Source organism: Meleagris gallopavo, chromosome 10, assembly GCF_905368555.1.
Source record: "Meleagris gallopavo chromosome 10, MGAL_WU_HG_1.1, whole genome shotgun sequence".
In the NCBI taxonomy this organism is placed as follows: Eukaryota; Metazoa; Chordata; class Aves; order Galliformes; family Phasianidae; genus Meleagris; species Meleagris gallopavo.
The window spans coordinates 19,648,645-19,676,170 of NC_139413.1; the positions used below are offsets into that span (position 1 = coordinate 19,648,645).

General features: G+C 39.9%; 1 protein-coding gene across 12 annotated transcripts in view; it reads left to right on the top strand.

Moving 5' to 3' along the window:
• ST3GAL3 (ST3 beta-galactoside alpha-2,3-sialyltransferase 3) overlaps positions 1–27,526 on the top strand; it is a 147,161-nt gene that overhangs the window by 23,173 nt on the left and 96,462 nt on the right. For 5 of the 12 annotated variants that reach the window (XR_014885112.1, XM_085231254.1, XM_085231243.1 and 2 more), the window contains exons 3-4: positions 8,972–9,128; positions 16,914–16,956. Coding sequence is in view for 11 of the 12 variants with exons in the window: in XM_085231254.1 (XP_085087380.1) it covers positions 8,972–9,128; positions 16,914–16,956 (200 nt within the window). In the remaining variant the exon portion in view is untranslated. Of the gene's footprint in view, positions 1–488; positions 562–7,011; positions 7,060–8,954; positions 9,129–16,913; positions 16,957–27,526 lie in introns of those variants that run through there. The other 7 variants (XM_085231246.1, XM_085231247.1, XM_085231248.1 and 4 more) reach the window with 7 other exon arrangements.

Here is a 27,526-nt window from a genome sequence, read left to right on the forward strand (position 1 = left end):
TTTATGGACAAATCTAAGGGTAATATGCTTGAAACTATGAGATAAGCAAGTAGTAAAGAGTAATTATACTTGAATGTCTTCTCAGGTTTTCTATATGGAAATTGTTCAGTAGTCCAAAAGTTATGTGAAAATTAGAGGTGTGAGCACTAAGCAAGAAAACTCAAGGGAGCTTGCCATTTACATTTTTCTAATGATGGCAATAAATAAATACTAACTTAAAATAACCTTAAAAGAATACTTATTTTTCAGCAGTGATGTCATCATTTTTGATTTACTTTTGATTTCAGTAGTTTTCTGCTGTAAGACTTCAGTGGCTTAATTGGTAAAGTTATTGAAATGTAGTCGCACACAGGGAAATCTAAATGCCATTTTCCCTGTGCGCCTTGATATGTCCCTCATGTACCAACATACGTTGGCTCTTAATTTTAATTATAGAGACACTTCAAGTGCTGTTTTGTTCCAAGGATTATCCCAAAGAGACAGCAGTGAACCTGTTAAAATGGATGCATGGAGGAATTTACGACTTGAAGGTATTAGATGGAGATGCGTGTTCTGAAGAAGGTAAGTATTCTGAACCTAAGGGAAGTGCTTTGAATTTGAGTGCACAAGTACTGTTATTTCTTGATTCCTAATAAAAACAGAGATTCACTGAGAGACAAAACCAACTTCCCTTTGTATTGCCCTGATTGAAGTCTGGTGCTACCATGGCTGCTGACGAAAACATTACTATGCTGAGCTGGGGCTGTGTTCTTGAACCACATTCTCATATTTGGTCCTGTGTACTTCCCTGACTCCTAGTATCCGTTTTCTGTCTTGCATATGCCTCATAAGCGTAGAAGAGAGAGGTCTTAACTGTTTTGTAATTCGTTGCATGTTCTGCTATGGAATATGGGTGTCTGAGTCACTTCTTGGTGCTACAGTAAATACAATAAAAATCAAAGCCGAAGTATGAGACTTGGCTTTGGGTAACACAATAAAACTTTAAGCTCCTTAAAATGCTGGGAATCTGTCTGGGATTCACTGAAGGATTTCTCTCTGTCAAGAAAAAAAAAAAAAACTCCTAAGATGCCAGCTTTATTGGTTGGGCCTGTTTGTTTTCTTGACTTTTTACAGCAGATCTGTACGCTGTCTCCAGTTCTGTTCCTCCAAGGCAAGTAGCATTTCTTTGAACTTCTGCAGCGTGTTAGTCTTCCCTTCTCCTCTACATGTGGGGACTCTGCGCCCATCTCTGTTGGGAAGAAGGGCAGGGAGCCAGGACAGATCCCAAGGAGCTGCGAATCCCTGATGCTTGTAGCAGAGCACTACATTGTCTGCATGCCCAGGTTTTATTGGTCATGGCGATGCAAAGTTATGTGATGAAGCTAAACAAATGCTGCTTTTGTGTGTGAAACGCATCAGCACTTCCTGCTGTCAAACTTACTTGGGCACGACTGCAGATAATAGCAATGTAATATCCTTGTGAAGTGTTGGCCAGCTGGTGCAGGACATCTTTTCATTCACTTCATTCATGGCAGAGTGAAGAAAATTGACATACTCAGAACGCTAGAAAAATACATCTGGCTGGAACATGAGTGTTGTTTCTTGCTTAGTTAATTTGCCACTTCATTACAGCCCTCCTGACAGAAGAGAAGTGATGTGCACAAGCGTAAGAGCTGGCCCAGCTCCATGAGACCCATGGAAGAGATTGCTGCATCTTCAAGTACTGCCCCACTGAGCCGTACCTTTGATTCAGCAAGGGGACACTGAGAGCTGGTGGAGGGCCGCTTTATAGCTTACCAAGTAACTGGTAGATCTCCATGCTGCCTAGGAGACAAGTGATAATAATTAACAATATCTGCTGCTAAGTTTCCATATTCATAGCTTTCAAGCCTTTGGTCTTTGTAGAAAAAGCAGGTGGTTTATTTTTGCAGATGAGAAGCACTTGCATCCCGGGATTGTACAGGCACAGCGAGGTTACCCATCTTGGATGTACTTCAGCCTCGCTGGGAGTTCACAGTGGTTGCATCTGTGCTGCCTGTGAGCTGGGTCCCCCTCGTGTCCTGTTTCTGTGCCTGCTATGGTATAGTGAAATAATTATAGTAGCTCTTAAAATAGGGTGAGTCTTTCCCTCCAGTTATGTTGTGGGAATTTAGCACTAGCCTGCTCCTCCATTTCTGTACCAGGGCAAATTTACTGTAATAGAATCAGGGCTGCAATGCAGCCTCATTTTAAGCCACTTTATTAAAGTGGAAAATCCAGAGTTTATTGCAAATGTTCTTTACAATCAGATGTTTCCTGTTCCTGAAGATAAGTCCTGTTGCAGAGTGACTGTTCCCCTCCCATAAAGGGAATAAGTTTGAACTCTGATCTCAGGGCTCCCATCAGTTGGAGATGGCTCTGGGTTGAAATTGTTCGTGGTTTGGTGCCAAAATCTGCAGCCCTTGTGCTGGCTGAGTATCTTGTCCTGATATATCTAATTGTAGATACTGATGAAAAATGTATCTACAACTGAAAGTGTTGGACTCCGGCAATATGCTGGGAATTATAACTTCTGTGGTCTGCTAGTATGGGGACACAGTGCTCATATAGGAGCTGAACACAGGGGATGTCAGAATGACTGACTGGAGTTTTGGTGTGGGCAGCTGAGAGCATCCTTGGGGCTGTGGTGTTAGAGGTGCTCCAGTGACAGTGTAATTAGGACAGAGCCATCTCAGAGCATTTGGAAAAAGGTGGAGAAATGAAGCTCAGCTGAAGTAGAATACTTAATAAATTGATAGGATGGCATTTACCATTAGACTGAAAACCTGATTTAGCCCTTCCCTATATCTGCCTTTGAAGAATGAAATGAAGGATTAGGAATAGAGGTATAACCTCTCTGGTAAAGTTCAAGCAGCGTTGTAACAAGGAGAAAATAATCTATGAAGTGTTTCTTCTTATGTTTGTGAAACCAGAGGAATATACATATCATCTGTTTAAAAAAGAAAAATGTATACAGAAAGTTGTCCTTTCTATTTTATGTCCTGCCTCTACATTTATATGTTCTTAATTGGGTGTTTAGATATGGTTTGTTTGTTGTTGTTGTTGTTTTTTTGCCCAATAGTCGTGTACTGCACAGGTTTTCTTTTTACACTGGTATTTTGTTTTGAACAGGAGGTGGTCTGAGACAGATCCTCTGCCCAATGAATCCCCACAGTAATTTGTGCTCTGAGACTGGTGCTGCAGTTTTGAGCTTTGTTTTCTGAATAGGCAAAATATAACGTTTCTTTTAGTACTGACATTTTTTGTCATGAAGTTATGGAGATTTTTGTGCCTTAAGCGTAGGAACTTTCTGTTACACACTGTGTGATAGAAAATTGATCTCAAATAGGAAATAAATTGTGAAGGTTAATAGGTTGTCTGATCCTATCCTTTTCATTGCTCACTTGAGAGAGCTGGATGACAGACTGTTCTCAAATTAGTCTTCTAATTCCCTGGTTAAAAAAAAAAAAAAAGCAGCACAACATTCTTTCTTTTCATTTTGACTTAAATAAGTTTTTTATTCTTTAATGTTGTTACTGCAGTCGCCACCCCCCAGTGCAGGTGATGGAGCTCTGCAGGATATCTGGTCTCAGGTCAAGCTCCGGAGGTAGAAATTGCATGTGATTAACTACAAGCTGCAGTTCTGTAGGAGTCTGTTGAAGTATCTGGAGAGCAGAGACGGGGAATGAGAAAGTGAGCATGCATACAAGAGACCAGCACAGAATTCAGAGCTGTGTGAGGGGATGTGCCAAATTGCAGCCTTATGTTGCGAGGTATTATTGTATTATTCCCTGTTTGGCTTGGGCTGTGCAGCATATTACTGTAATGCTGTGTGATATTGAGGCTGTGTTAAGCCTTTATTATTAAACTCTTATGACTCCTTCGGGACTAATGGTTTGTGGTTTCTCAGGACCACTTCCAAAGCAGTGCACAAACTTTCTTGCTCATTTGTTGTGTTTTTTTTTTTTTTCAGCCAAGGAAGTCAGTTTATTGCTTAAGTCTGGAGATGGTTTGTTGTTTTTTGTTTGGTTTTATTTAATAAAAAAAAAAAAAAAGAAAAAAAAGGAAAAGAGGATGACAGAATTTATTAGTTCAACTTCTTTGGTTTCCAATAGGATGAGACAACTATGTTTTCTGGCATCTCCTATAAACCCTACCATTTGTTGGTCAGGGTCATAACTCTTACGAAGACTCAGATCTTCATTTATTTTCCTTTCATTGCAGACATGTCTATACAGAGACTGCAGTGGCAGAAGGCGCTGTGAGGAATAGTAGCTAGATGGTTATGTGGTGTCCAGAAATGCCTGGACCTGAGGCGCCAGTCTGCAGCAAGTTGAGTGATTTCTTCTGACTCTCTGAGGATGGGACTGTGGCATAGAGTTATCCAGGCTGTGGGAAAGCTTGCGTTTAACCAAACAAGAGATTTGCAGGAGGCATAGAATCATAGATTTGTTAAGGTTGGAAAGACCACTAGGATCATCTAGTCCAACAGCCAACCCATCCCCACCAGTATAGAGGATGCTGGGTTGGAAATGGTGTGTGCATGTGTGGAGGGGAGATGAGGATCAGGGACTTCTGAAGACCAGTCCTTGCCCAGAAATGCAATCAATCCTGCACCTGAGTGACTTACTGGGCCTGCATGGTAGCTGTGCTTAAGTGCAGCAATGTACGGATCCATCTCCAAGTTGTAGGATTTTCTTGACTTCAGGACAGGGCTGTGCAAATGCAGTTGTGTTCCTTCATAAGCGAGTCTAGCAGATTGCTGGAACAGAGTTAAGTTTGTTCCTGGAGCAGTGTTGAGTCTCTGCAGTTTGTCTTAGAACTTCTTTCTCCAAACTGAGCTGAATCCTTGTGTTTCAGCCCTCCTGGAAGAGCGGTTTGCTGGCTCCCCTTGGCCTCAGGGTGACCCAAGGCTGATGGGGTCTCAGATGTTATTGCTGGCACTGAGTGCCCTCTATATGTTTCTCTTGATGGGCTGGATCAGATCCAGGATGACATGTGGTTTGTGCTGTATCTTGATTTTTGGTTTGTATGTTTGTTTTTGCTTTTATTCTTTCTTAAACTGCTGTATCCAGTGAAAAAAGATGGTAGATAACATGAAAACAGATGTAAAAGCTTGGCATTATGGCGCACACAGCCCTAAGCTGTGCATTATTGCAGAGCTGTGGTGACACGTGATGGGTTTCTCAGCCCTCTGCACTTTTATAGTTTCTCGCCTTTAGAAGCGTTAGTGCCAGAAATAAACATGGTGCTTTAATAAAGATCTGTGGTTTTTGAAATCAATCACGCTGCGGGGAGCTGACCCCAGTGCAGGCTCAGCTCTGTCAATTTGGTGTCAAAACTGGGAATCTAATGGTCTCACGGAGGGCTGGACTGGAAAAGGGAGCTTGCACACTTACTGCTTGTCATTCTTTTTGCTTGTGGAAAGGTGATAATATTCTCAGTGAAGGGACTGAAACGTTATACCATTTCTGCAGGTGACAAGAATTACATGAATTTGGTGCTTGCGATGCTTTCCAGCTCTTCTTAGATAAGACCTAATATTTCATGCCCAAAATATATATTGGGGAAAATTAGTGATGTTTAAGATTGGCATAAGCTACAAAACAATATTTTATGTTGATAAAAATCTCAACAGTTTTTTACAAGTAGAGCCCCACAGAGATACTTGAGAATTAATTGATGGCAGATGAATTTAACACAGTTAAAGTGAATTAAACCACTCGCTATTTAGAGTAATATAAAATGTCTGAGTTTTACTCCCAAAAGAGGAAATGCAGTTGTTAAGTCCAGATGGATTTTTATTTTTATTGGAACAAGTTTTGAGACTAGTAATCTTTTTTTCCACTATTTTTTCAAAATGTTACTACCACATTGTTGGATCTGGGACAGAGCAGACCTAGTTTTCTATGATTATTAATTCTTTAAGTAGTTTTAAAACCAGTTAGATGAATAGTTCGACTATATAGATTTTAAAAAACTTTCTTATTAGCACTTTCTTATTACGTTTCTAAGATTTGGAAAATAAGTGCATGGATGATTTAACATAGAAAACCCAGTGGGATGGTCCCGTGTCAAGTTTCTTTCAGCTGAGCTGGGTAACTGTCAGTGCCTGTGATTGTTGCCTGCCCAAATGTAAGCGATGCCACCTCTTTTTGGCACAGCGACTCTGCTCCTGATGGTGATTTTTGCCTTGTGCTAAGGGCTTACATGGAGGCCACTGCTGTGATGCTGCAAGTGACGTGAGAAGGTGATCTCCTCTGAGGCTTAAATTGCAAATAAACTTTGAGGAATTCAGTCCATTCATTTAGCTGAAGGCAAGAGGCGGTTCTACGGTCACACGATCCATCACATGAACCAATGGCTAAAAGTCATCATCACCCACTGATGAGCTATAGCTGTCATTGTGACTGTGATTAGTATCTGATGTGAACCCCACGTGGCACAATAAATGGCATCAAGCAGAGGCTATATTTGCTTCGCACTTGGCACCCTTCCTGCAAACAGTGCAAAGGTGAAGGGTAGTGAATTGAAATGCGTTCAGATGGGAGTCGCTAGCTCAATTAAGGATGTGGGAAGCAAGCTTTATGGTGAGGACAAAACATGCACAAAACACTTGGCTTAGCAAACAGCATCAAGGGAAGAGCTAATCTTAATAAAGAAGTGCCCAAATGGGGACAAAAAAAAAAAGATAATATATTTGATAAGAACTCTGCAGTCAAACAGAAAAGTGTTATGATTCAGTTCTGGCAAGGTCAACCAAACATATTGAAAACAAATTATGTCTAAGTGAATAAGTTATAGCTACTTTGTTGGGTATTGACCTCATTGTTTGTTGCATTCTCCAGAGTTCTGCCATTGCTAGATGACTGCTGGTTGGCTGGCTGGTGAAGTTCTTTGTTTCTTCATGCAATAGGGCATAAGGGCATATTAAAGAAAAATAGCAAGAAAATATTACAGCAAGAAACGATACTAAGGAAAAAGGGAAAATGAACTTGTACTCTTGTGTTACAGATTCAGTGGTTCTTTCCTTTGACTCCGTTGGACATACAATAGGCTCAGGTACAACATTGCCTTCTTCTCTCTCTCCCACCTCATGACAAGGCTTCTGTTTGATAGGACACGGTAGCCATGTTGGGAGGCAGGTAACCCACAGTGGATAAATAGGTCCTAGAGGAAGTTTTAACTTAGTCCTAGTGTGAAACAAGGGCTAACGTGTGGGACCACTTCCACTGCCCAGCTAGGAAGATGACCTGGCTGCGTTATGTGCGTTAGTGCTGCTTTTCTTATGTGAAAGGCATGAGTATGATCTCACCTGCCAGCTGAAGAAAAACTGTTCCAGCTACTGGGAGAGTTTCTCAGTTAAGTAAACAGTTGAATTATTTGAGGAAAGAAATCAGGAATGCTTCCAGGAGGGAGAAAGCCAAAGGGTTGTAGCTCAACAAATAGGGCTGGAAACTTTTTTGGAGGATGACCAGCATTATCAAACCTCCGGGCAAATGCTGCCTGATCTTATTCCCTTTGGAGCCCAAGCACGACCTTCAATTCAACTGAATCAGAAATCAAAAATTCTTTTGTGTTGGAGGCATATGAAACCAGTAACTATTCTTTTGGCTATCAGTAATACATGAACTATAGCCAAGGCCACACAATAGCGGGTACCATACTAGATAAAATTCAGTTTACAGTGTATACATATTAAAATGTGAACTGCAAGGGAAAAGCTAAGAATTACTTTCACAATTTAAAAACCCCTTAACACTCAAAAGATGAGGTTATTTACTCTCTTGCAGAAAAGAAAATATAATCCAAGCAAAGGTTTCACATTATGTCTTAATTATTAGCCTTTCCTGTTAGGCTCGTAGGAGGAACAAGCTGCCTTCCAACATAGCACCTGTCGGCTGCCTGCACAGTTTGAAAGAGAGCCTGCTGCCTGACACTAACAAAGCTTGGATGCAATTCTGGTTTACTAACCCCAGAGCTAGTGGTAGTAACTTGCTTTGTTTATAGGGCCCAAATGCTTTCTGCTGTCCCTGCATCACTCTCTAAAACTTGTAGCTGGAAGTTGGTCTGCTATGGGTGCATGGTAACTCAGGGTGTAGAGTGGGCATGTTGCCATGCTAATGGGGAGGAAGAACCTCTCTTACTTCCCTTCTGCTAATGTGTACCAGTCACAACTGAAATGTGTTGCTGCCTGCCTTCTTCTGTATTGGATGATAGTTTCTTCCATCTGGGGGGGGGTGAAGTTATGTAGGCTTGAAGTAAGAAATCTGGGAATAAAATTCAGGGTGGTATTTTATTTCACTTACAGCTGAGTGAGCCTGAATCAGCATACCTTTACCGGAATTATGCTGGGTTGATATTGGTACACTGAGACCAGAATATGTCCTGGAGTAAAACTTTGAAATATTACCCATTGTATTTATTTTTTTTTCTAATATTTTTTGGTTTCTAACTGATATGAAAGCAGTTAACCCTGTGGAGAGCTTTCAGTGGAGGGTATCTTTGGAATTAGTCACATATATTGTGCTCTGGCGTTGCCAACTGAGTGGTAGATTTATTTATAAAAAAGAAACTCAACTGCTGCTCCATGTTTTGTGGAGTGCTGATAGGAGCAGGGTGGGGCACAAGGCTCATGTGAGCCAGCAAACTGTCTGAGTCCGTTGTGAAGATCACTGCTCTTTGCTCTGCTTGTGCATTGCAATGCAAGCGTGGGTTGGGTAGGAATAAGACTGTAAAATTTGATTTTTTGCTGCACTGCAACCAGATTGAATTTCTTCACTGAAGAAATATGAAGAAAACTCTCTTATTTGAGAAGGGAGGCTCAAAAATGTCCCAGAGAGCTGTATGTTTATTGCATTCATATTGAGTATTCTGCATCCATTGTTCTGGGAACGAGCTTGCTCTGTACTTATATGTGTAATAAGATGTGTGATGTCTGTCCAACTGAGGGATAGCTTTCCTTGTTGAACAGGAAGGAGAGAGAGAAAAGCTGTGGCCATTGTGCTTCCGCTGTCCATCCCATCTCACCTTGCTGCAGACCCAGGAAAAGACAGAACCCAGAAAGATCCCAAAGAGACAATGGCAGCTGCAGACCCAGCCATTCCCAGTAGGTGACGTTTCAGGTCGGGGTAAGAAGGGGCAAAAGTTGCATACTGTGTAACATAAATACATATGCTCTTTTCTTTATCAGTCACAATTAAACAGCTGTGAATAATATATTTGCTGTTTAAAATAGTCATGCTGTTTAGAACTAGTACACTTGACTTTTATTTGCATACTAAACAGCTTTTAGAATTGCTCTTTCGTAATTGTTAATCACGCTGTGTGAAGGGCAATGTCTTGTTGCAGTGTCTGTATTTATTGAAGCTGGCTGTTAATCTGCATCTTGGTTTTCTGCTTAATTTTTTGTTCTATGCAAATCTTGGTTTTCACTGAGGCTGGGAATCCGGCTACTCTGCATAAAACTTTCTGAACTCAGTGTTCAAAAGATCACCTGGCTGTTAAGCCTTACATTATCCTTCATGAAAGGATGCCTACAGACATAATAGTCAAATGTTGTGTGGTGAGCCTGAGCTCTGTGAGCTCCTGCCTTCTCGTACCCAGGTGCTTTTGTGGTTAGCTGACATATTACCCCTTCCTTTGAAAGACGAAGTTTGAGCAGCAAAGGTGAATCATTGATGTGATGTGCAGGCTGGTGTTTCAGCTGAAACTGATTCAGAAAAGGTGGTTTTCATGCCCTGAACTTGGGAAGCACTAAGCAGGATACAGTGTTTGAACAGACCTAGAGTCCATCTGCTTACGGCAGAGAGCTAGATCTCTTGGCCCCAGCTGCTAGCATATCAAACGCTGGATGACCATGGAAGCCAAATTTATGCTCTCGCTGTGTTTAAGACTTTTCCTGCCTCCTGTGTATCAGAGCGAGCATGTAAAATGCTACTTTGCTAAACCTCAGTAGAACAATTACATTTCACATGTCCTCCGAAATATTACACCAGAGTGAATATAGTGACTGTTTTCCTACATTTTGGGTGGAGAGTGGCGTGATGGAGGCTAGGGCAGGCATACAGCTGAGATTGTTGCGTGCCAAGCTGCCAGAATTGTGACAGGTCCCTAGAGTGAGAGGAGAACATTGGTGACCTGCAGAAAATGGTGTGCTGTTCTTTGGTTTTCCCCATGTGGGTCTGCCAGTACCAGTGGATGCAATTACAAGTTCTGTCCCATCAGTGTCAGAAATATCCTCAAATCTGCTCATTTTGATTTCTAAACTTAATGAAATTAACTTGGATGCTATGTTAAAAGAATTTATGAGGCTTTGGTAGGTGGTCTTGGTTTGAGGAAAACAATTTCAATTTACCTTTGGAGCTCTTGGGGTTTGATTGTGTGTTGGTTTTTTTTTTATTTGTTTGCTTTTGATCTTTTCCCACGTTGCGTGTCAGAATCTCTCTCAACACTGCTGGCACTGTTGGGAAAGAAGAGTTGGACTTAAAATGATGTATTTTTCTGTATTCCCGTAAAGCAGAGAATAAATAGGAAGATCTTTTTTTAAAGTCCTGCTGGATTTAGTGGCTTTATTTGGCAAAAAATGTTTTTCTCTTTTCGTTTCTGATTAATGATGTTCTGCTTCATTCTTTGCTTCTTTGAGCTGTAGACTGTGGGAGCTGCTTGAGACTGCGCCAAGGGCTGTCATGTATTAGTTACACAGTCCTTATGTGACTTTACCAGCATGTTCAGCATCATCATCTATCTTACTCTCATTTATGCTCTTTTCCTCCAATTGAAAATACAGTTGTGAATGAGCTGAGATGCAAATGCCAAGAAGTGGCCTAAAAAATACCTTGAAATACAAATACTTTAATGGGATTTTTCTCTATCGCGTGGCATCTCTTTCCCATTGAGTCAGTACATCCTGTAGGTCAGTAAAAGCCAATAGATTACTGTTTTGTTAATATTGTTCTTGACTTTTATTAGGAAATGTGATACAATTTCTAAAATAAAGAATATCTCAGAAGATTCAGTAGGGTAGCATTAACTCCATTAGCCACATGAATACATGACATTAAATGAAACAACTGCTTGTTTAGCAAAGATTGCAGTCTGGCTTTAAATTGATGACTCCCTAGAAAGAAGAAAGGGCATACGTAGTTCATAGGAGGAAATATTTCATCTTCCTGTTGTAGTCTTTCATTTTGTCTTAGAGTAATCCATCGCTTTTCTATCCTTGGAGGTTGCTGTAGGTTCATGAGGAAAAATTTGTCAGCAGGTTTATGAAAGGCTTTGGTTACCCTTAGCATGATGTAATGTGCTAGAATGTCATCTTTTTTTGCTTTATTATACCTATTTTGGAGGGAAGATCAGCAGACAAAAGACCTGCAAGTGATTGCTTATTTGTTCTTTGTGTGCCTGGGAAGATGAGTAACGTAGTTGCAATCCCTCGCAGGGAGACAACTCTGTGTATTGCTTTCCTCAGGCTGTAAAGCTGGGTCAGGTGTCTTTGGGGGCCCCCAAAAAAGAACTACAAGAGGGGAAAAACAAAAAACAACAAACAAAACAATGTGAAGATGTAGGCACAAAACAACATGAAAATGGCTTCCTTTTGCTATTAGATCTGAGAAAATAAGTAATATTCTCAAGAGTTTGGGTGTCACCAGGGAATGCAGGGGTTTGTGACTGAGGAGATTTCCCCATTTCCCTGCTTTGAACTCACAGATTTGAATTTCTCTTGTGCTGATAGTGCTTGGAGTATATATCTCCATCAGATATAGCAATTTTAATCAGTTGCAGTATCTAATGAATAAATACTGAGCTTGGTGCAGCGGGGTGAGTGTCTTTAGATCAGTTTGAACAGTTTTAATGGATCTGAACTGCCAAGTTTTGCTGCCTCTGTTGAGCGCTGCTCTATAGTTCCTGCCTTTTGCTGCTTCAAATATTGTCCAATTTTAACCATTTGGGCTGAAATCTTTTATACAGGGAGGGGAGACCACATTTCACAGTTATGTTTCCTAAACGTTTAAGTTAATCTTTTAAATAATGTAAAAAAATTAAAAAAAAATAAAAATTTTATATATATATATATATATATATATATATATATATATATACACATACACATACACACACACACACACACACACACACACAGGTACAATATTTTGAAGATGCTGAGATATATATATATAATAATATATATATATAAGAAAATACTCTCCATATTTGTCTTGATCTTGGCTATATGCAGAAGAGTAAATGGGATTAGGGAAGAAGTGGAACACAGGGTTTAAGGGATGGACACGCAGTCTTCGAAAGGACAGGGCTGAGGAGCCCAAGTGGCCTCAGTTCTGTTCCTTCTGTCCCTTACAATCCATTTTTTTTGTAGTTACTCAGCCTCAGGAAATAATGCTTTCATCAGGAAGATCTTTGCCTGAACAGGTTGAAGTGAAAATCCTAAGGAAAGGATGCAGCGTTAAGACCTTGTTTGTCTACTGTTGCTCATTAGTCCTGAGCAGTATTTTTTTTAACCCTGAAAGAAAACTTTTCCTCCTTCTGTTACAGTTGATCCATTGCAAATGACCTTTTTTCGTCAATTGATTCTTGTTTCTTGAGGTCTAGCAGAATGGCAGCTGAACTTTCCTCATAGTCCATATGCGCTATCTTCATGCAAGGTCAATGTGAGGTATTGAACCCTTTTTCGTTGCAGGATAAGTCATTTTACCTGGCCTCTGCCACAGATGTAGAACATGTGAACAGTGACCAAGCCTTAGTTCAGGTCAAGGCCTCGACTCCACCGAGACTGAACTGCACTGGGCAGGATGAGAAGTGTCGAGGTGGTCTGAGTTGTTCCTCAAGCACTTCTGTCTCCTGAGTGTCGTACAGATTCCTCTGGTGAGCACAAGCAGCTTGAATAAAACAGCTACAGTTGAACTTTCTGCCTTCCCTCCTCTATTTGCATTACGAGAGAGATCTAGTGCTGCATCTAGCCCATCTTTTTAAAAAGTTTACATTAATTTTCTGCTTTTGTAGGCAGAGTTTTTTGTACCTTGCTTCTAAATAGCAGAGTGCTACAGGGACAGAGTTCAAGTGTCAGTGAAATCATTTACAGTGGTTTGGAAGGATAAAACGAGTGAGCCAAGTTAATGCCTGGAATGTTGATTTCAATTAGTAGCATAAGTGGAAAATTTTGCACATTTTGGATGCATATAGCTATATGGTTACAGATGCAAAATGCAAATTGAAAACTTGGTTGATATCAAAGTTCTCTGGCTTTTTGGGTGGTCTGTATGGAGTTTCTAGACTTTGACACTGTATTTCATACTTGCTGCCTGGTACTCAGATTTCTGTTGGATACTTAGAAGAAATTTTCACATTAATGCAAACAGGGAGTTTGGTATGCAATTAGCATCATTTATAGAAATTGCTATGGTTTGGCTGTACTTCCGTTCATATAAACCCTATTATATGTTTTATAATAAAATTGTTGTCAGTTATTAAATTGTTATTCAATGCTGATCTTCCTGGAAGTGTAAATGTGCATTTTATTTCTGGCCTAAGCGGACCTCTTACTCATATGGGCATGTGATGAAACTTATTCCCCATGTTCATTGATTTCTGTGCTTCTGTACACCACTTTTTCAGCTGAGATCTGTAGCTTCCTAGCCCAAGTGAGGAAGTATCCTCAGATCTCCCTGTTCCCTTGTGATAGTGTTATTTTTATCACATATGGGATTTACAGGCTCAGCCTCATGGGCTGAAAAGGTGCAGTCTTGTTCTAACTCATCCATGATGTTCTTCTTGTGGAAGGGCTAATGTCACACCTTGGTAACATGCTCATTAGGGCCGAGTTGGAGATGCTGGAGCATTTCTGTCTCATGCTCTATGGCTGTATTTTTCATTTTCTTCTAGTAGCCTTTTTCCCACTGCAAAGGAGGAGGAAATGAAGAAGAATGTAAAAGAATATTGTTGCCTATCAGCTAGTGAACTTGGTGAGTAAGGCTTTGAACAAGGTGATGAGAGGTGGTAGAAACCTTCAGGTTAGGACATACGTAAGTGCCAAGGCAGGCTCTTGCAGATGGTGTTTCCATGGGAGGGAAGGACAGGAGTGGGACTGCCCCCTTCCCCTAACAGAGCTGTGTGATGAGCACAGCCCATCTGTTGTCATCACACCCTGATTATACTGTATTTTCAATTCAGTTATATTTTGATTTAGTGGGTCTGTGTTTTATTGTGTTTTAAATTACACACATAACTCCAGACAAGAATTGCCTGTTCCTGCAGCTGGGCTATGTGCATTTTGGCTTTTTCCATGTATTTGGATTTTTATCGGTCTTTTGCGATTCCAGACCACTTCCTGCCAGCACACGGACTGTACCTCTATGTGCTGCGGTCATTAGGAACACAAGGGCCAAAAGGGACACGGTCATATAGCGCTTGGCATCTGTAACAGCTGATTTATGTTAAAAATAAAGCTAACTTTGAATCCATAACTTCCAGGCTCCTAATGTTTTTCTTTGAGGAGAAGCAAGATGTAGTGGAGAAGCCTCTCCCAGCCAACAGTGATGCCCTGACTTCACAGAATTACAGAATGGCTTTTGTTGGAAGGGACTTTAAAGACCATCCCGTTCCAACACCCCTTCCATGGACAGGATTGCCAACTGCTAGGTCAGGCTGCTCATATAAAGACCAGGCTGTGAGCATGCAGTGGCCGGTGGTGAGGGCAGTGTTCCTTTGCCTGCCTCAGTTTGCACCACTCTCCAGCCTGGGGCACGGGGGGGCTTGTGCTTCTGGGTCTGGTGTTACAGCTTGAAAGGGCAGAATGTGTCTACTGAAAGGAAACGGTGCACCTGTGCCTTTACTTTGAAACCAGCAATTTTTTTTTTTTTTTTTTTTTTTTTTTTTTTGTTATTCTTGGTACTTAATCTTGGAAAGTGACTTTTCTAAGATAGATGACATAAATTTTATAAGGTTACTCCGTATCTCTGTTAGTATAGTCTTTACTGAACAGAGAATCATAGAATCAGTAGGGTTGGAAAAGACCACTGAGATCATCCCACCCCACCGTGCCCACTGACAGCATCCCTCAGTGCCACATCCCCGTGGTTCTCGAACACCTCCAGGACAGTGACTCCACCACCTGCCTGAGCAGCCTGTGCCAGACCATCACCACTGTTTTTGAGAAGAAATTTTTCTTCATGTCCAACTTAAACTCCCCTGCCACAATTTAAGGCCATTACATCAAAAGTAAAAACTTGAAGCTGAGGGATAGAGAAGAGCAAGCAGCAAACAAAAGGTAAATCTTACGGAAGGTTGCAGTGGAGGTATGTCAGCTGTATGTAGAGTTTAGTATGTGTTTGTTTTCTGGTGCTTTGGTTGCAAAGCTTATAAAATGCTGAGCTAGCAGAAAGCCCAGGATGTTGTTATAGTTACGAGGTGATATACCTCTTATTGCATTTCTTCAGTTTGTATTTCCTGTAGGGAAGAAGAGAATGTTAGCTGGAGTTGGGATAAGAATGATGACAGGTTTGCTAGTGATTTTCCTTTGTAAAAAAAAAAAAAAGAATAAATCTCTGTTGCTATTTGCACAGGTGGGTGTTTTTGGACAGAGAAAGGGTTAATAAAAATTGAAAGCATGATTTTTCCCAGACCTTCCTTTGGAGGAGGTAGGGTTCGACAAGAAATGGTTTCTTGTAGGTGGTGTAAAGTGGGAGAAAACTGGGAGGAAAGCAACATTTGGGGGCAATACAAGTTTCAGGATGTGGGAATTGGAGGAGGGAGGCACAGGCACATTTCTCATATTGGGTATGTTGGGAATGGTGGGTGGCACAGAGGTGCTGGCAGGGAATGGATGGGACATGCCGAGGTTGAGTGCACGTGTTCTTCAGCTTCTGTTAGCTAAGTTATGTGATCTGTGATTCGTCCCTTAAATCTGGAATTAAATTTTAACAGATTTGAAACAATTGATGCAGATTCTACTGACCTGTCCGGAGTAATCATTTTGTCTTAGATATGGGAAAGCAGAAGGCTTTCCCCTTCTGCCAGTAAGTGAGTTTGTGATCTTGGGTAAACTTCTGCTGCAGAGATTCCTGTGTTGTTTCATGAGGAACACAAACCTCTATTTCCACTGTACTCTTCCTAAAAGAATATGAGAATTTTTTTATTTGTTGGTCTGTTTTGTTTTGTTTTTTAATACATCCTGAGTGCTTGGGGGATTATCTGTTACTTTTGTGTTAATTTTCATCTTATCGTAGTGGTCCTCAGTGTGAGGAATCCCTGGAGCATACATAACCTGATAGAAGAAGGATGCTGCACCTTTTTGATTTTCTTGGGGCATCTAGTGTGAATTCTCAGAGCTTAATCTGTTGTTTGTATCTTGATTTAAAGATGACTGTATATTCGAAGATGCTGAATGCAAAGCTTACTTTATACAGGATTTACGAAACAAAGTTTTCACTCTGAATATCTCTGACTGTTCCCTTTTGGATCCTGAACATGATGCATTTTTTTGCCTCTCTGTGTGACTGTCTTGAGGAAGGATGCTTGACTATGAAATCGTGTTGGAACATGCAAGGAATCAAAAAACATTTGAGAGATCCACTGCTTCAGGACCAAAGAGGAGCATTTGTCATAAAATTGCAGGCTTTGCTTTGCTATTTTGACTAGTCATTTCTGGTCATTTGTAAGTTAATCATGGCCCAAATGCTGCAATATTAGGTGGGGATTCAGCAGTGATAGTTTGGGAATACTTTTATGTAACAGTAGTCTGTTATAGCAGCTGCTAGCAATTGGAAATTCTAATACACCTATTTTCAATTAGAAATAATTGTTGCCCTTCTGTAAAGGCATGCTGCTGTTTTGTTTGGGTAACTTTTGGGAAGGAGGCTGTTGCAGTTTTTATGATACTGTTCCTTGCTTTTGTTTTCCAGAGTATGACAAACTGGGCTTTCTCCTGAACCTGGACTCAAAATTGTGAGTACAACTCTATCCTGTAGTTACAAATTGCAAGCAACTCTTATGTCACTTGGGTGGTTGGCTTACTGAGTAAATGGGACTGCCATGTCCTATGGCAGCCAGGCAATTAGGGCCTCATTGCTTACACTATGCAGGCTGCCTTGGATTGAGGTTTGCTATCATTAATTTCTTAATGACTGATCAAGGAGCTATGAATGTCCACATGAAGCCAGTCTGCTCTAAGTGTCCTATCCTAGACAGACATCTTCCAAATGAGAAGAAATGTATAAAAAAAAAATTGAAAACTGGAGGAATGTTTGTCCACTTCTGCAATTTACTTGAGATGTTTAGAACTTTATGATTCCTTTCCATTTATTTCTTTAAAAAACGGGTGCTCCTGTTTTTGTTTCTAAAATGGACCTCAATAGGAGTTAGCCAGAGTGATAGAAGAAATAAGAAGTGCTGAAGGATGATGTTTGTGGCTTTTGCCGTAATCTGTCAAATTGAACTGAACCTCCTAACACTAGGGGTCACCAGTGACTCTGTTTCCGAGGTCAATAGAGAAATTTTGACATCAAGAGCAAAAAGACTATGGGAAACTTGACTCTGCTACCTAAATGACGTTAAGGCAATCAGTAGCTTTTAATGACTTGAGGATGCGTCACCCATACTATGGATCATTAATCATAGTTAATATGAAAAACATTCTTAATGTTTTATGGAGTTTCATTGTACTCATTGGGTGTAACATCAAGGTTTTGAGTTTAGTGATGAGGGTAAGTGACTTCTGAATGGACATTTTGTTGTTGGTAAGAGAAAAATGGCTTTGGGTTTTTTATTAGTTTGGTTATTTTTATTTTTGGTAATGACTGATGTACTGAAAATGCAACTCAGTGACTTCCCTCACATTTTTTGATATACTGGGTTTGGATATCATCAGCCTGTGCTGTGTCTAAGCTACAGTTTATGTTGTTTCTTCTTCATTTCTTCTGTCTTCACTGTCCTGTTCTGTGTTACATCTAACACGTCTCATTGAGCCTTTCTTAAATTCATACCTCTGTTACAACTTCTCTTCTCTTCTTTGCTGACTTCTCTGCTTAGGTTACAGATCTTTTAGATGCAGCCTGTTCCTTCTTACACTTCAGTACGAGGTCAAGTGAGGTTTTTACCTGCTGGAAGACTTCCAAAATCTAAATATTTCCATTAAAAAAAAAAAACCTCCCTGTGATAAAGGCTGTTATCTTCGATTAAAAACAAAAAGATTTTTGTTGACTGCTGTATAGGTGAAAACACACAGGCTTAGGCTGGTGGATTTTTGTTTTTTCCTCCTTCTTTGGAAGTGAATATGGCCTTGCTTTGGGAGTAGACCTGCTGACCTGCAGAGGTGGCTTCCAAGCAGAATTGTGCTGATCATTTTCACTAGCAAGAGAGTTAGAGAAAAACTGATAATACCATAAAACATACTAAATAGATGTCGAATGAAAAGTGAGTGATAGAAGATGAAGCCCAGAGGAATTTGCTGCCATTCCACAAGTTCATCACGTGGTCATGATACCAAATGCATTTTTGAAGTACATACTTAAAAGTCAGAGGAACGTAAGGGTTAAAAATGTGTTATCGCTTTCTGTGACTTTTACTCAAGATCATACTATGGGAGAATGACTTTCTGGTTAACGACGACTTACACAGGGAGTTAAAAGGGATGATAAGTTCTGCACTGATGACTTTATTGGCAGAAATAATTCAATTATGTCTGTTGTGATATAATTGTTCTGGTGGAATTTTGCCATAGATCATAATTTTATAGAGTTCATGTAACTGACAGCAAGTGAGAACGTTGTGTGACTTCGAAGCACTTGGGGCAACAATTCGTTTTCTTCTTTTTTTTTTTTTTTATCTTTTAATCTTTCATTTGTTCCAAATCTATTCCTGACTGGTTGTGTTACTTAATATCGTTTAAACTAATGACTCAGAGGAGTAACACTTTCTACAAAGATAGATTTGCAATAAAACTTAAATGCTTCGACCTGCCTTTCAAATCACGTTATACAGAGGAAAGCATTTGTCAGAAATAAATAGTAATATGTCCATTTGCTTTTGCATCTTCCTTTTTTTTTTTTCATTTATTACTGTTTCAGTGTCTTTTACCTTGTAGGTACCCAAGGCATGCTATTGAGATGCAGTGCATTTTGTCGTGGTTACAGCAGTGTAATGGTTCAGTTCAGTGGCTTTCTTTGAGTTTGTGAATGTGGTAAGGAAGACAGATTTATCTGCTTTGGAAAGAAAGTGTCAGAAATACATATATGTTGTCTGTTGGAAGTGTATGTCTGATGCATGCATTGCTATTGCACTCGGGATCCCAGCTGCTATGGCCAGGGATCTCACCTGGAAGGGGATGGGGAGTTCTTAAAAACAAAAAAGATGGGTTCTGACCAGAAGTCTTGTTGCTCTGAGCTTGTCAAGAGAAAGTCAAGAAGAAAGCCGTTTCCTTTCTGCTGTCCATCTTAGGCTAGCTCTGCATTGGGAAGTCCTTTCCCTTCTAAAAGGGAGGATAGTATCCAGGTAGGGATTGGTAGTGAACTGGATGAATGGAAAGCTGCAGACATCTGCAGGCAGGATAGTTTCTGAATTAGTTTTTTCGTAGTCAAAATGAGCCATGAAGCTCCTCGGGACCAGATTAGTAAAAAGATGTATTGCAAAAGGAGCTGATCTTTGAGTTTTGTTTGTACCAGCCACAGCATTATTGCCAAAACTAGGATACCAAACCCAAATATGCTCAAAGTACACAGATGGGCCAGTGGAATCTTTTTCTCCCAGGTGAAGCAGTTTCCCAAGCAGCAGAGCCACATACATATTAAAAGCTTTAAATCCAATATTTACTGGTTGTGTAGGGAAATGCACTTATATAGAAATAAATACATTGCAATTCACAGGTCTTAATCCTTTTAGGGGTGACTGGTTTCTGAACAGCTTAGGGACATCAGTCACGTTAGTGAGTCAGCCAGAGGATTACTGGGTGCCACCAAAATTTGCAGTTGCTTTCTAACATCTGTGCTTGGCAAAAGAGCTGCATGCTTTTAGTACTATTAAATATTTGTATTGTAGGAGTTCTTTGAGGCTGGCCAGGTCCAAGAAACGAGAGCCTCATTCACTGTGGGCTCTGAGTCACGCTCTGAGCAGGTTCTATATTTGCACTGAGTGGAAGGAGAGTGCTGCAGGAGGATCAGTGTATGATCATGAAGTTAATTATAGACGGTGTCTTAATGCTCATTCAGTGACGCCTGGCTTAAGATTATGTGGTCCTTCTTTGGTTTATCACTTTTTGCATTTGATTTAATGCCGGTAACGGTTACTTTAAGTATGCCTTGGCACGTTACGATTGTAGATTTGCTTGCTATGGCACTCGGAAAGGTCTTTTTTTGTCATAGCCTGTGTGATCTACGGGCTGTTCCCTTGCGTTGTTGCCCTCGTGCTTCTGTACTTGTTTTGCATGCCTGCATGCCGTTCTGTTACTCAGTGCAATGGAAGCTAGCGTCTGTCACACTGCCACTTATGTCCTCATTTCAACTTCATCCTTCTAAAGCTACTTTCAGAGATACAGAAGAAAGCCCAGCCTGGGTGATGGCTGTTCTCTCCACCTGCTACCATAGTCAGCTCTCAGTGTTAAGATCTCAGCTGAAGAATGGTGGAGAAAGCATCCCAGGCTTTTTGGTTGTTTTTTTTTCTGGGTAAGAATTCCTTCCTGAGTGCAAATGTCTTGCAAGTGATAGAGAATGTGCTTGAGCTTACTGCCAGCAATTGGGACCGCTGGAAGTAAAAAAGTATTCAGTTGGTTAGATAGTGGATATTATAATGTCTTAACTTGAGAAGGTTCACTTTCTTAATGGGTAGAATCAAAAGGAAAAAAAAAAAAAAATAGCCCCTCTCAATCAGAAAAATGATTGAGATCGTTATGGTTGATCACAGTAGCATAACACTAACATACCTAATATACTATGTTCTTACAGTATGTGGTGTACAGCTTATATTGCATATTTCTGGGATTTGTACATGATAATTAAAGTGAATATTTTTTTCCAGCGTGCTCTGTGCACAGTAGTATCTTGTGATACTATTCACATGTTTTTCCAATATTACAGACTTGAGAGATGCAACAAAAAATCTTAAATATTTGTGATAATTTGCAGGTTATCCTCAAAAGCAAAAGACAAAGAAAGTGAGTCTTTGTAAAATAAATAAATAAAAATGAAAGCCAGAAATAACAACCTTCACCCTGCAAACTCAAATGAAACTTAATCTGGTCTTTGAAAAGACCGTAAAAATGGAGGGAGTTGAGGTTGGGGGAAAACACAGATTACTTCTGTTTGTTGAAATTTCTTTCCTTCAGAGCTTTAATAATGAAGAAGTGAAATAGAACCCCTTCCCCTCATTTTGTTTCTGGAGTGGGGGGTTGCTTTGAAACTACATGTGTGTCTGTGTCTGCTACCTCGCCATTAAGTGCTGTAAAAATAAGCAATGAACCTGTTGGAATGCTGGGCTTTCGCTGTGCCCAGTGCTGTGGGATTTTTTTGTGCCCGATTCCCCTTCCCATTTATCTTTATGCATTTCTGCAGTCCTAGGTGTGGGGGGAAAAGTCAAGTGAGCCGTCACCAGTGAGGGTGATGGGTGCATTCTGCCAACCATGAGTGTCCCTGTGCTGCTTCTGAAAAATTATTTCAAGGCTTAACATACTTCACAACATTGGTATTTTCCGGCACTCATTTATTTCTTCTTCATTTCAGATTTTTTTTCCTTGGCTTTCAATTAGTGCCTACTTAATCTCCTCCAATCTGTACTAATTGTTGGAGCATTTCAACTATTTTAAAATGAATCCTAGCTATTCACAGTGGTTCAATCATTGGCCTTCTTGTTCACCACATCAAACTTCACGTGTGGTTGCGATCTAACTGCTATCCCACTTTTTTGGTTGTTCTTCTTAGCTCATTTCGTTTCCATTTCAACTTTGGTACTTTGGAATTCTCATGTGAATTCCTAACACATGTCTCTTTGATCGGACTTTGGGTTTCTTGTATTAGATGCAACGTCAGGAGATGAAGAAAATAAAGATTGTAGAAGTCAGAATTACAGATAAAACTGAATCACTACTTGGTTTGTTATGTTCAAGCAAAGTTAAAAACTTAACATTTGGTGCTTTTCAAAGAGGCTGTTTCCTGAAGCTGGAAGTAATTATGAACCAAACTATGTGGGAAAAGAATGTAAACCAAAAAATATGAATGGCTGGGCATTGCTTTGAGCAGCGTGCCCCCAATAAGTTCATGAGGAAGAAAGTTCTGTAAGAAAGAAAGAAAAATGTTAACAGAAAACCAGTTTTACCTAGAGGTTAAGTGAAAACAATGATAGTGTATTTACAGAAAAGATCCAAGTGTTCAGTAAATACATGGGCTCTTGTTCTGTTTGGATGGAAAGAAAATGCTTTCCTCAGCGACAAAGACAACAGCAATTCAAGCAGCAGATACCTAAATGTTTGCGCTCTAACATTGTTATATCTGGACAACGTTTTTGCTAAAATCTTTAAAGAAGTAGCTGAAGACTTTTTGGACAGCTTGGGATGATTAATAAATCTTCCAGCTCTAGGGGAACTCCATATTCTTGGCAGAAAATTGATATTTAATTTGATTTGATTGATTTTAAATGCAAAAAATGATGACTGTAAGCTCTTCAGCCCTTTCTGAGCACAATAATGGTTTCCAATATGAATTTCCACAAAAAAAAAAAAAGGCATTACATGTAGATCAAATTTTTTGTTGAATGGACTCGTTCTTCAGGTGAACATCTGCAGAGATAACTGGTATAGGCATGAGATTGGTTCTTTCTTGTTATATATTCTTCTTAGGACTGGGTCTGCAAATTTCATTCTTTCAACTAGCTAGACTGGTTGCATTAAAACTGGGAAGCCTACAAAAAAAAGTCTCAAGTCTTTTTTTCCCCTCCCTATCTGTGATATGGAACACTTAACTTTGTAATTTATTAGTGCAGTAGTACTGATCTAACAGAGCATAATTTGTTTTTCAGGGTGAGTGTGATTACAACTAGTTAACTTTACAAATTTCTGTTCAGTGTTGTTTGAACAAATGTTGTTGGAGTTGTTGCCATCTCAGAAGGGTAAACTTACTTTAGATGCCACACCGAATTCAGGCACCACCTATAAGCTCACAAATTGCCAGGAGTCTTCCTATTTCTTTATTCTCTTGGGATAACATTGCATAATAAACTACATTTCACGTTCTTCTTCCAAAAATCTTCTAAGCCTCAGAGAACAGACCAATTCAAGCAATTACTTTTGGCTAACGTCTGCCCTGGCTGCTGAATATCTTCCTACTGAGGCATTCTTACTCTCAGAATATGTTTTGGAAGTTGAATATATGCGTATGGCTCTAATGGATTGGGCTGTCTATGCATAGATCATTCTCAAAACTCAGAAAGTTAAAGAAATTAAACATTCTGTGCTAAAATTTTTAAGGGAACATGCCATTCACGTTCAGTGAATACAGTTTATTCAGTTTATTGCAAGGAGTAGATTTTTCCATAGAACCATGGGTTTTGGTATGAATCTGCAGTGAAACTTTGGCGTTCATCACCATATTGTTATGATTGGTTATAAAGGAGCAATGTGGAAACAGGTTGCTGCCTATTCCAGATCAAAGCAGTCACGGGCTTCTCATTAAATTGATGCAAAAGTTGCCTCTGTTAGAAATCCCTAAAACATAGATGTGACTGAGGATCCTATCTTCTGCATCTCCTAGATTTGGTGTAGGCAATGCTCTCCTTCCAAAGAAATCTGCTTCCTTCTTTTTGCCCTGGGAAATGTTTTGGGGAATCCTTATCTGCCCTCCCTGAACGGCTGAATGGAAATCGTGTGTATTCTGTCAAGGGAACACTCTAATGTTTATCAAGCCTGCCTCTGAAGCATGTCGCTCTGAAAAGCACTCTTGCTGTGGTATCTAGACACACTTTAGTTGTCAGCTCATCATTTGTATTTTTGTGTCTGGCAGAGAGGAGGCTTTATGAATGGGGTGAATGGGAAGAGACAGCTTTACTCGATCTGCCTCTGAATTTGTCTTCTGCTTTGCTGCAACATGACCAGATACGTCAAAGCTGTGCTGTGTGTATGTGCTAAAAATTAAACGTTAAGAATATGAAGCAGATCAGAAAGGCAGGGGTTGGCTTGGTAGAACAAACACGCAGATTTCTTGTATGTTGCACTTTGTAGCTTTCCTCTTCTGCAGATGTCAGTGTGGTGCTTGGATTACTTGGTGCACGTTTGAGTTCATGACATGTCTTTGATACAGGTGAGTGAAGACAGCTTTTCTTGAAATCACTTCAGAAAGGAGAGTGCAAAAAATTCAGGGCCCCATGACTATATGAGCATTTTGTAAAACTACGGCTGAACCGCATTCCCCAGTTGTGAGGTCGTCTCTTCATGCCATCTAAAGTAATTATTCACTGATGAGCTTTTTTCTCCTCTCCGTTTCAATCCAGACCAGGAAAGAAAAAGAAAAAAGGAAAATGTTTATTCTTGTTCTTTATTTAAGAGGAATTGGTTCTTTACTCCAGGTCATTCAAATAAAAGTTCAGAGAGCAATCTTAGTTGCCCTCTATAAAAAATAATCTAGATTTGCTACCATGTAGCTGAGAGATTCTTCCGAGTGGGACTTACTCCTCTAGGGCTTGGCTTCTGCCAGCTGCACCTGAAATGTGAAGGCTGCTCTACTTGTGGCTGCTCTAATGCTATGATGAAATTATAATGAAATTGACTGAGTAGAGGTGTGTTACCAGGCAGTAGGGCTTCCTTATGTTAGTGCTTTGCTGTCTTTAGGATAATTTTAATGTATGCCCCTAGTTCTGACAATATGGAAATAGTGAATAATGCATCACTATTGGTCTTTTCCTTACCATTCTGCTGTGTCAGGGTGCTTTTGCACCAGCTAAGCACTGTAAGTTTATCTGAAATTAACTGCTCCCTAGGCTGGTTGTGTTACCAAATGAAATGAATGGAGGAGCAGTGATGCAGTGGCACAACTGCCCAGGAAGGGAGGTGATGGGGTCACCTAGAGGTGTTCCAGATCCGTGGGGTTGTGGCACTGAGAGATGTGGGCATGGTGGAGCAGGTTGGGGTTGGACCTGGAGATCTTGGAGGTCTTTTACAACCTTGGTGATTCTAGGATCTTAGAGGTCTTTTCCAACCTTAATGGTTCTGTGTTTCTTTCTATGAAAATTTTCAGAAGTAAAATTTGGTGATTAAAACCTTAGTTTAACTGATTTCCTCATTTGGCAGTTAAGCCTGCTAACCCACTGAGTTTTGACAATCAGATCTACTAAACTGTAGTTCCACAAACTTAAAGCTGTGATTTCAGCTGTGGTGCTTCAGGAAATTTTAATCTTTTTTTTTTTTTTTTTTTTTTCCAGCTCTAAGCTTTGGAAAGGTATCTTTGTTTTCAGAGGTACCAACTCCTAAGAGCAGGGGATTACTGTATTCTAATTGGATTGAGTTATTAATTTTCATCCCCACAGCATTTCTTGGTCTTTCCTAGACCTACACTGCTGGATTCATTACTCTGCAAATAGGAAAACACTGTTCCTGATCCAAAGAAAGCATTGCCTGCTTGTAGATGTAACAGATGAGGAGTGATGATGAAGATTGAGAGTTATAGCAATAAAATTATGACATTCACATTTATCTTCTTGAATTCCTTCAGCTGGACAAAAATGGTGAGCTTTTTTATTTTCCATCAGACTTTTAAGTGACTCATCTTTTATGGCCATTGTGCAAACTGTGAGTTTTTAGAGGCATTTAAGTGGAGGGCTACAGCATTTAACTTGCTGAAGTTTTGCAAATTGCATGTTCTGATATTAGGGAGTGTTATTTCTGAGTTTGGGGGAAATTCAGACTACTCTTTAGACAGCTATTTCAGACATTTATGTAGGAATTCAGCGATTTATGTAAGAATCTCTTTGCTGTGTCTATTTGAATAGAATTCTGTTTTTTTTCTCTCTGCAGCTAGTCCGTTAGGATAATAAATCCTAAATAATAATAATAATCCTTTAGGTAAGCTGTAGCAGAAGCAGAAATTGTTAAAAAAAAAAAAAAAGAGAGAGAGAGAAAATTTGTTAAAGAAACAAAACAAAACAACAAAACAAACGAAAAAAGGAAATCAGGAAATCAGTGTTTATTGCTCAATTTGTTGAGGAGCAAGCTGCATAAAGTTGCATGCAAAACGTGCCATGGACTTCTCTTGGATCTCTACCTGCATTCTTTGACTCCTGTTTTATAAACTCCCCATTTAATTTATTTACTGGTTGAAAGACTCCTTTCTAGCTTGGCTGTTTCTGACTCTTGTCTGCATGAATCCTAACATACTGAGGCTTTTTTTTGGAGCTGAGAAAAGGTTATTTATCCAGAAGCTCCAGGCAGGCTACTGGATTCTGCATCGTAAGAGATGATGCAGTGATCCAAACCTTTCTGAAAAATACATGACTTGTTGCTGTATTTCTTAAGGTGTTTATGTATTTAGTACTGTTGAGACGCACAGAATTGCAGGGATTGGAAGGGACCTCAAGAGATCACTGAGTCCAGCCCCCAGCTAAGGCAGGTACCCTACAATATCTCACAGCGATCTCATCTGAGATTCCTCCTTCTGCCTAGTGATCTAATTCCAGGATGGGAGTGACTTTTTATATCAAATAAATGAAATGGAATTCAATAAGGAATTAGGATCCTTGTGCCTGTTTTATGAATGGAAAACTTGTGTTTGTGCAAAGATGGCACTTCACAAAGGGTGGATGACACTGCTGCTTATGTTAGTAGTATTTTGCTTTCTGTGTTCCTCTGTCTAGTGGGTATTTCCCGAAGATAGTGCTGATGTTGTGTCTTGCCTTCACCCAGAGCAAAGTAGATGGGCTGTGGGTTTTGGTGGGATGCCTTTAAAATTTTGTTTTCCTGAGACAGTTTAATGTAACCTAATCTTCTTCAGCTGGTGTTCTTGAATAGCCCAAATAAATAAATAAATGTTCTTGTTGGTTATCTGTGCTTGCAGTTAAGAAATTAATTTCACAAAAAGCCACAGTTCTCAGTGGAGAAGCAGAACAGGACATTTTTTTTAGTGTGCATCATATTTTTTTTAGAAAGAGGGATTTGAACCATCTCTCTTCCTATTCAGTCATACAATCTCCTTGAAGAATTTGCTTACATACTGAAGTAACATTTGAAAATATTTACATCTGTTTAGCTGGCTGTAGTGATAGATGCATTTCCTGTCTCTTTCAGTGTAAGCATTCTGCTTTTCCTCTTCTTTCTATCTCCTCATTCCTTCTTTTTGTTTGTTTAGTTTTTCCTCAGCTGGACTAGAAAAACAGCAAGTGTCACATGATTCATCCATGTAATCCTTTCGAACCAAAGTTTGGAAACTTTTAACGGAGCTACAATCAGAATTCCTCAAACTTCTGTTTGTTTCCTAAACCGTGCTGCCCTCCTCTTGAATAGGGAGCGCTATGAAGGTCTGTCAGCTCCCCTTCCTTCCTTAATACCTTG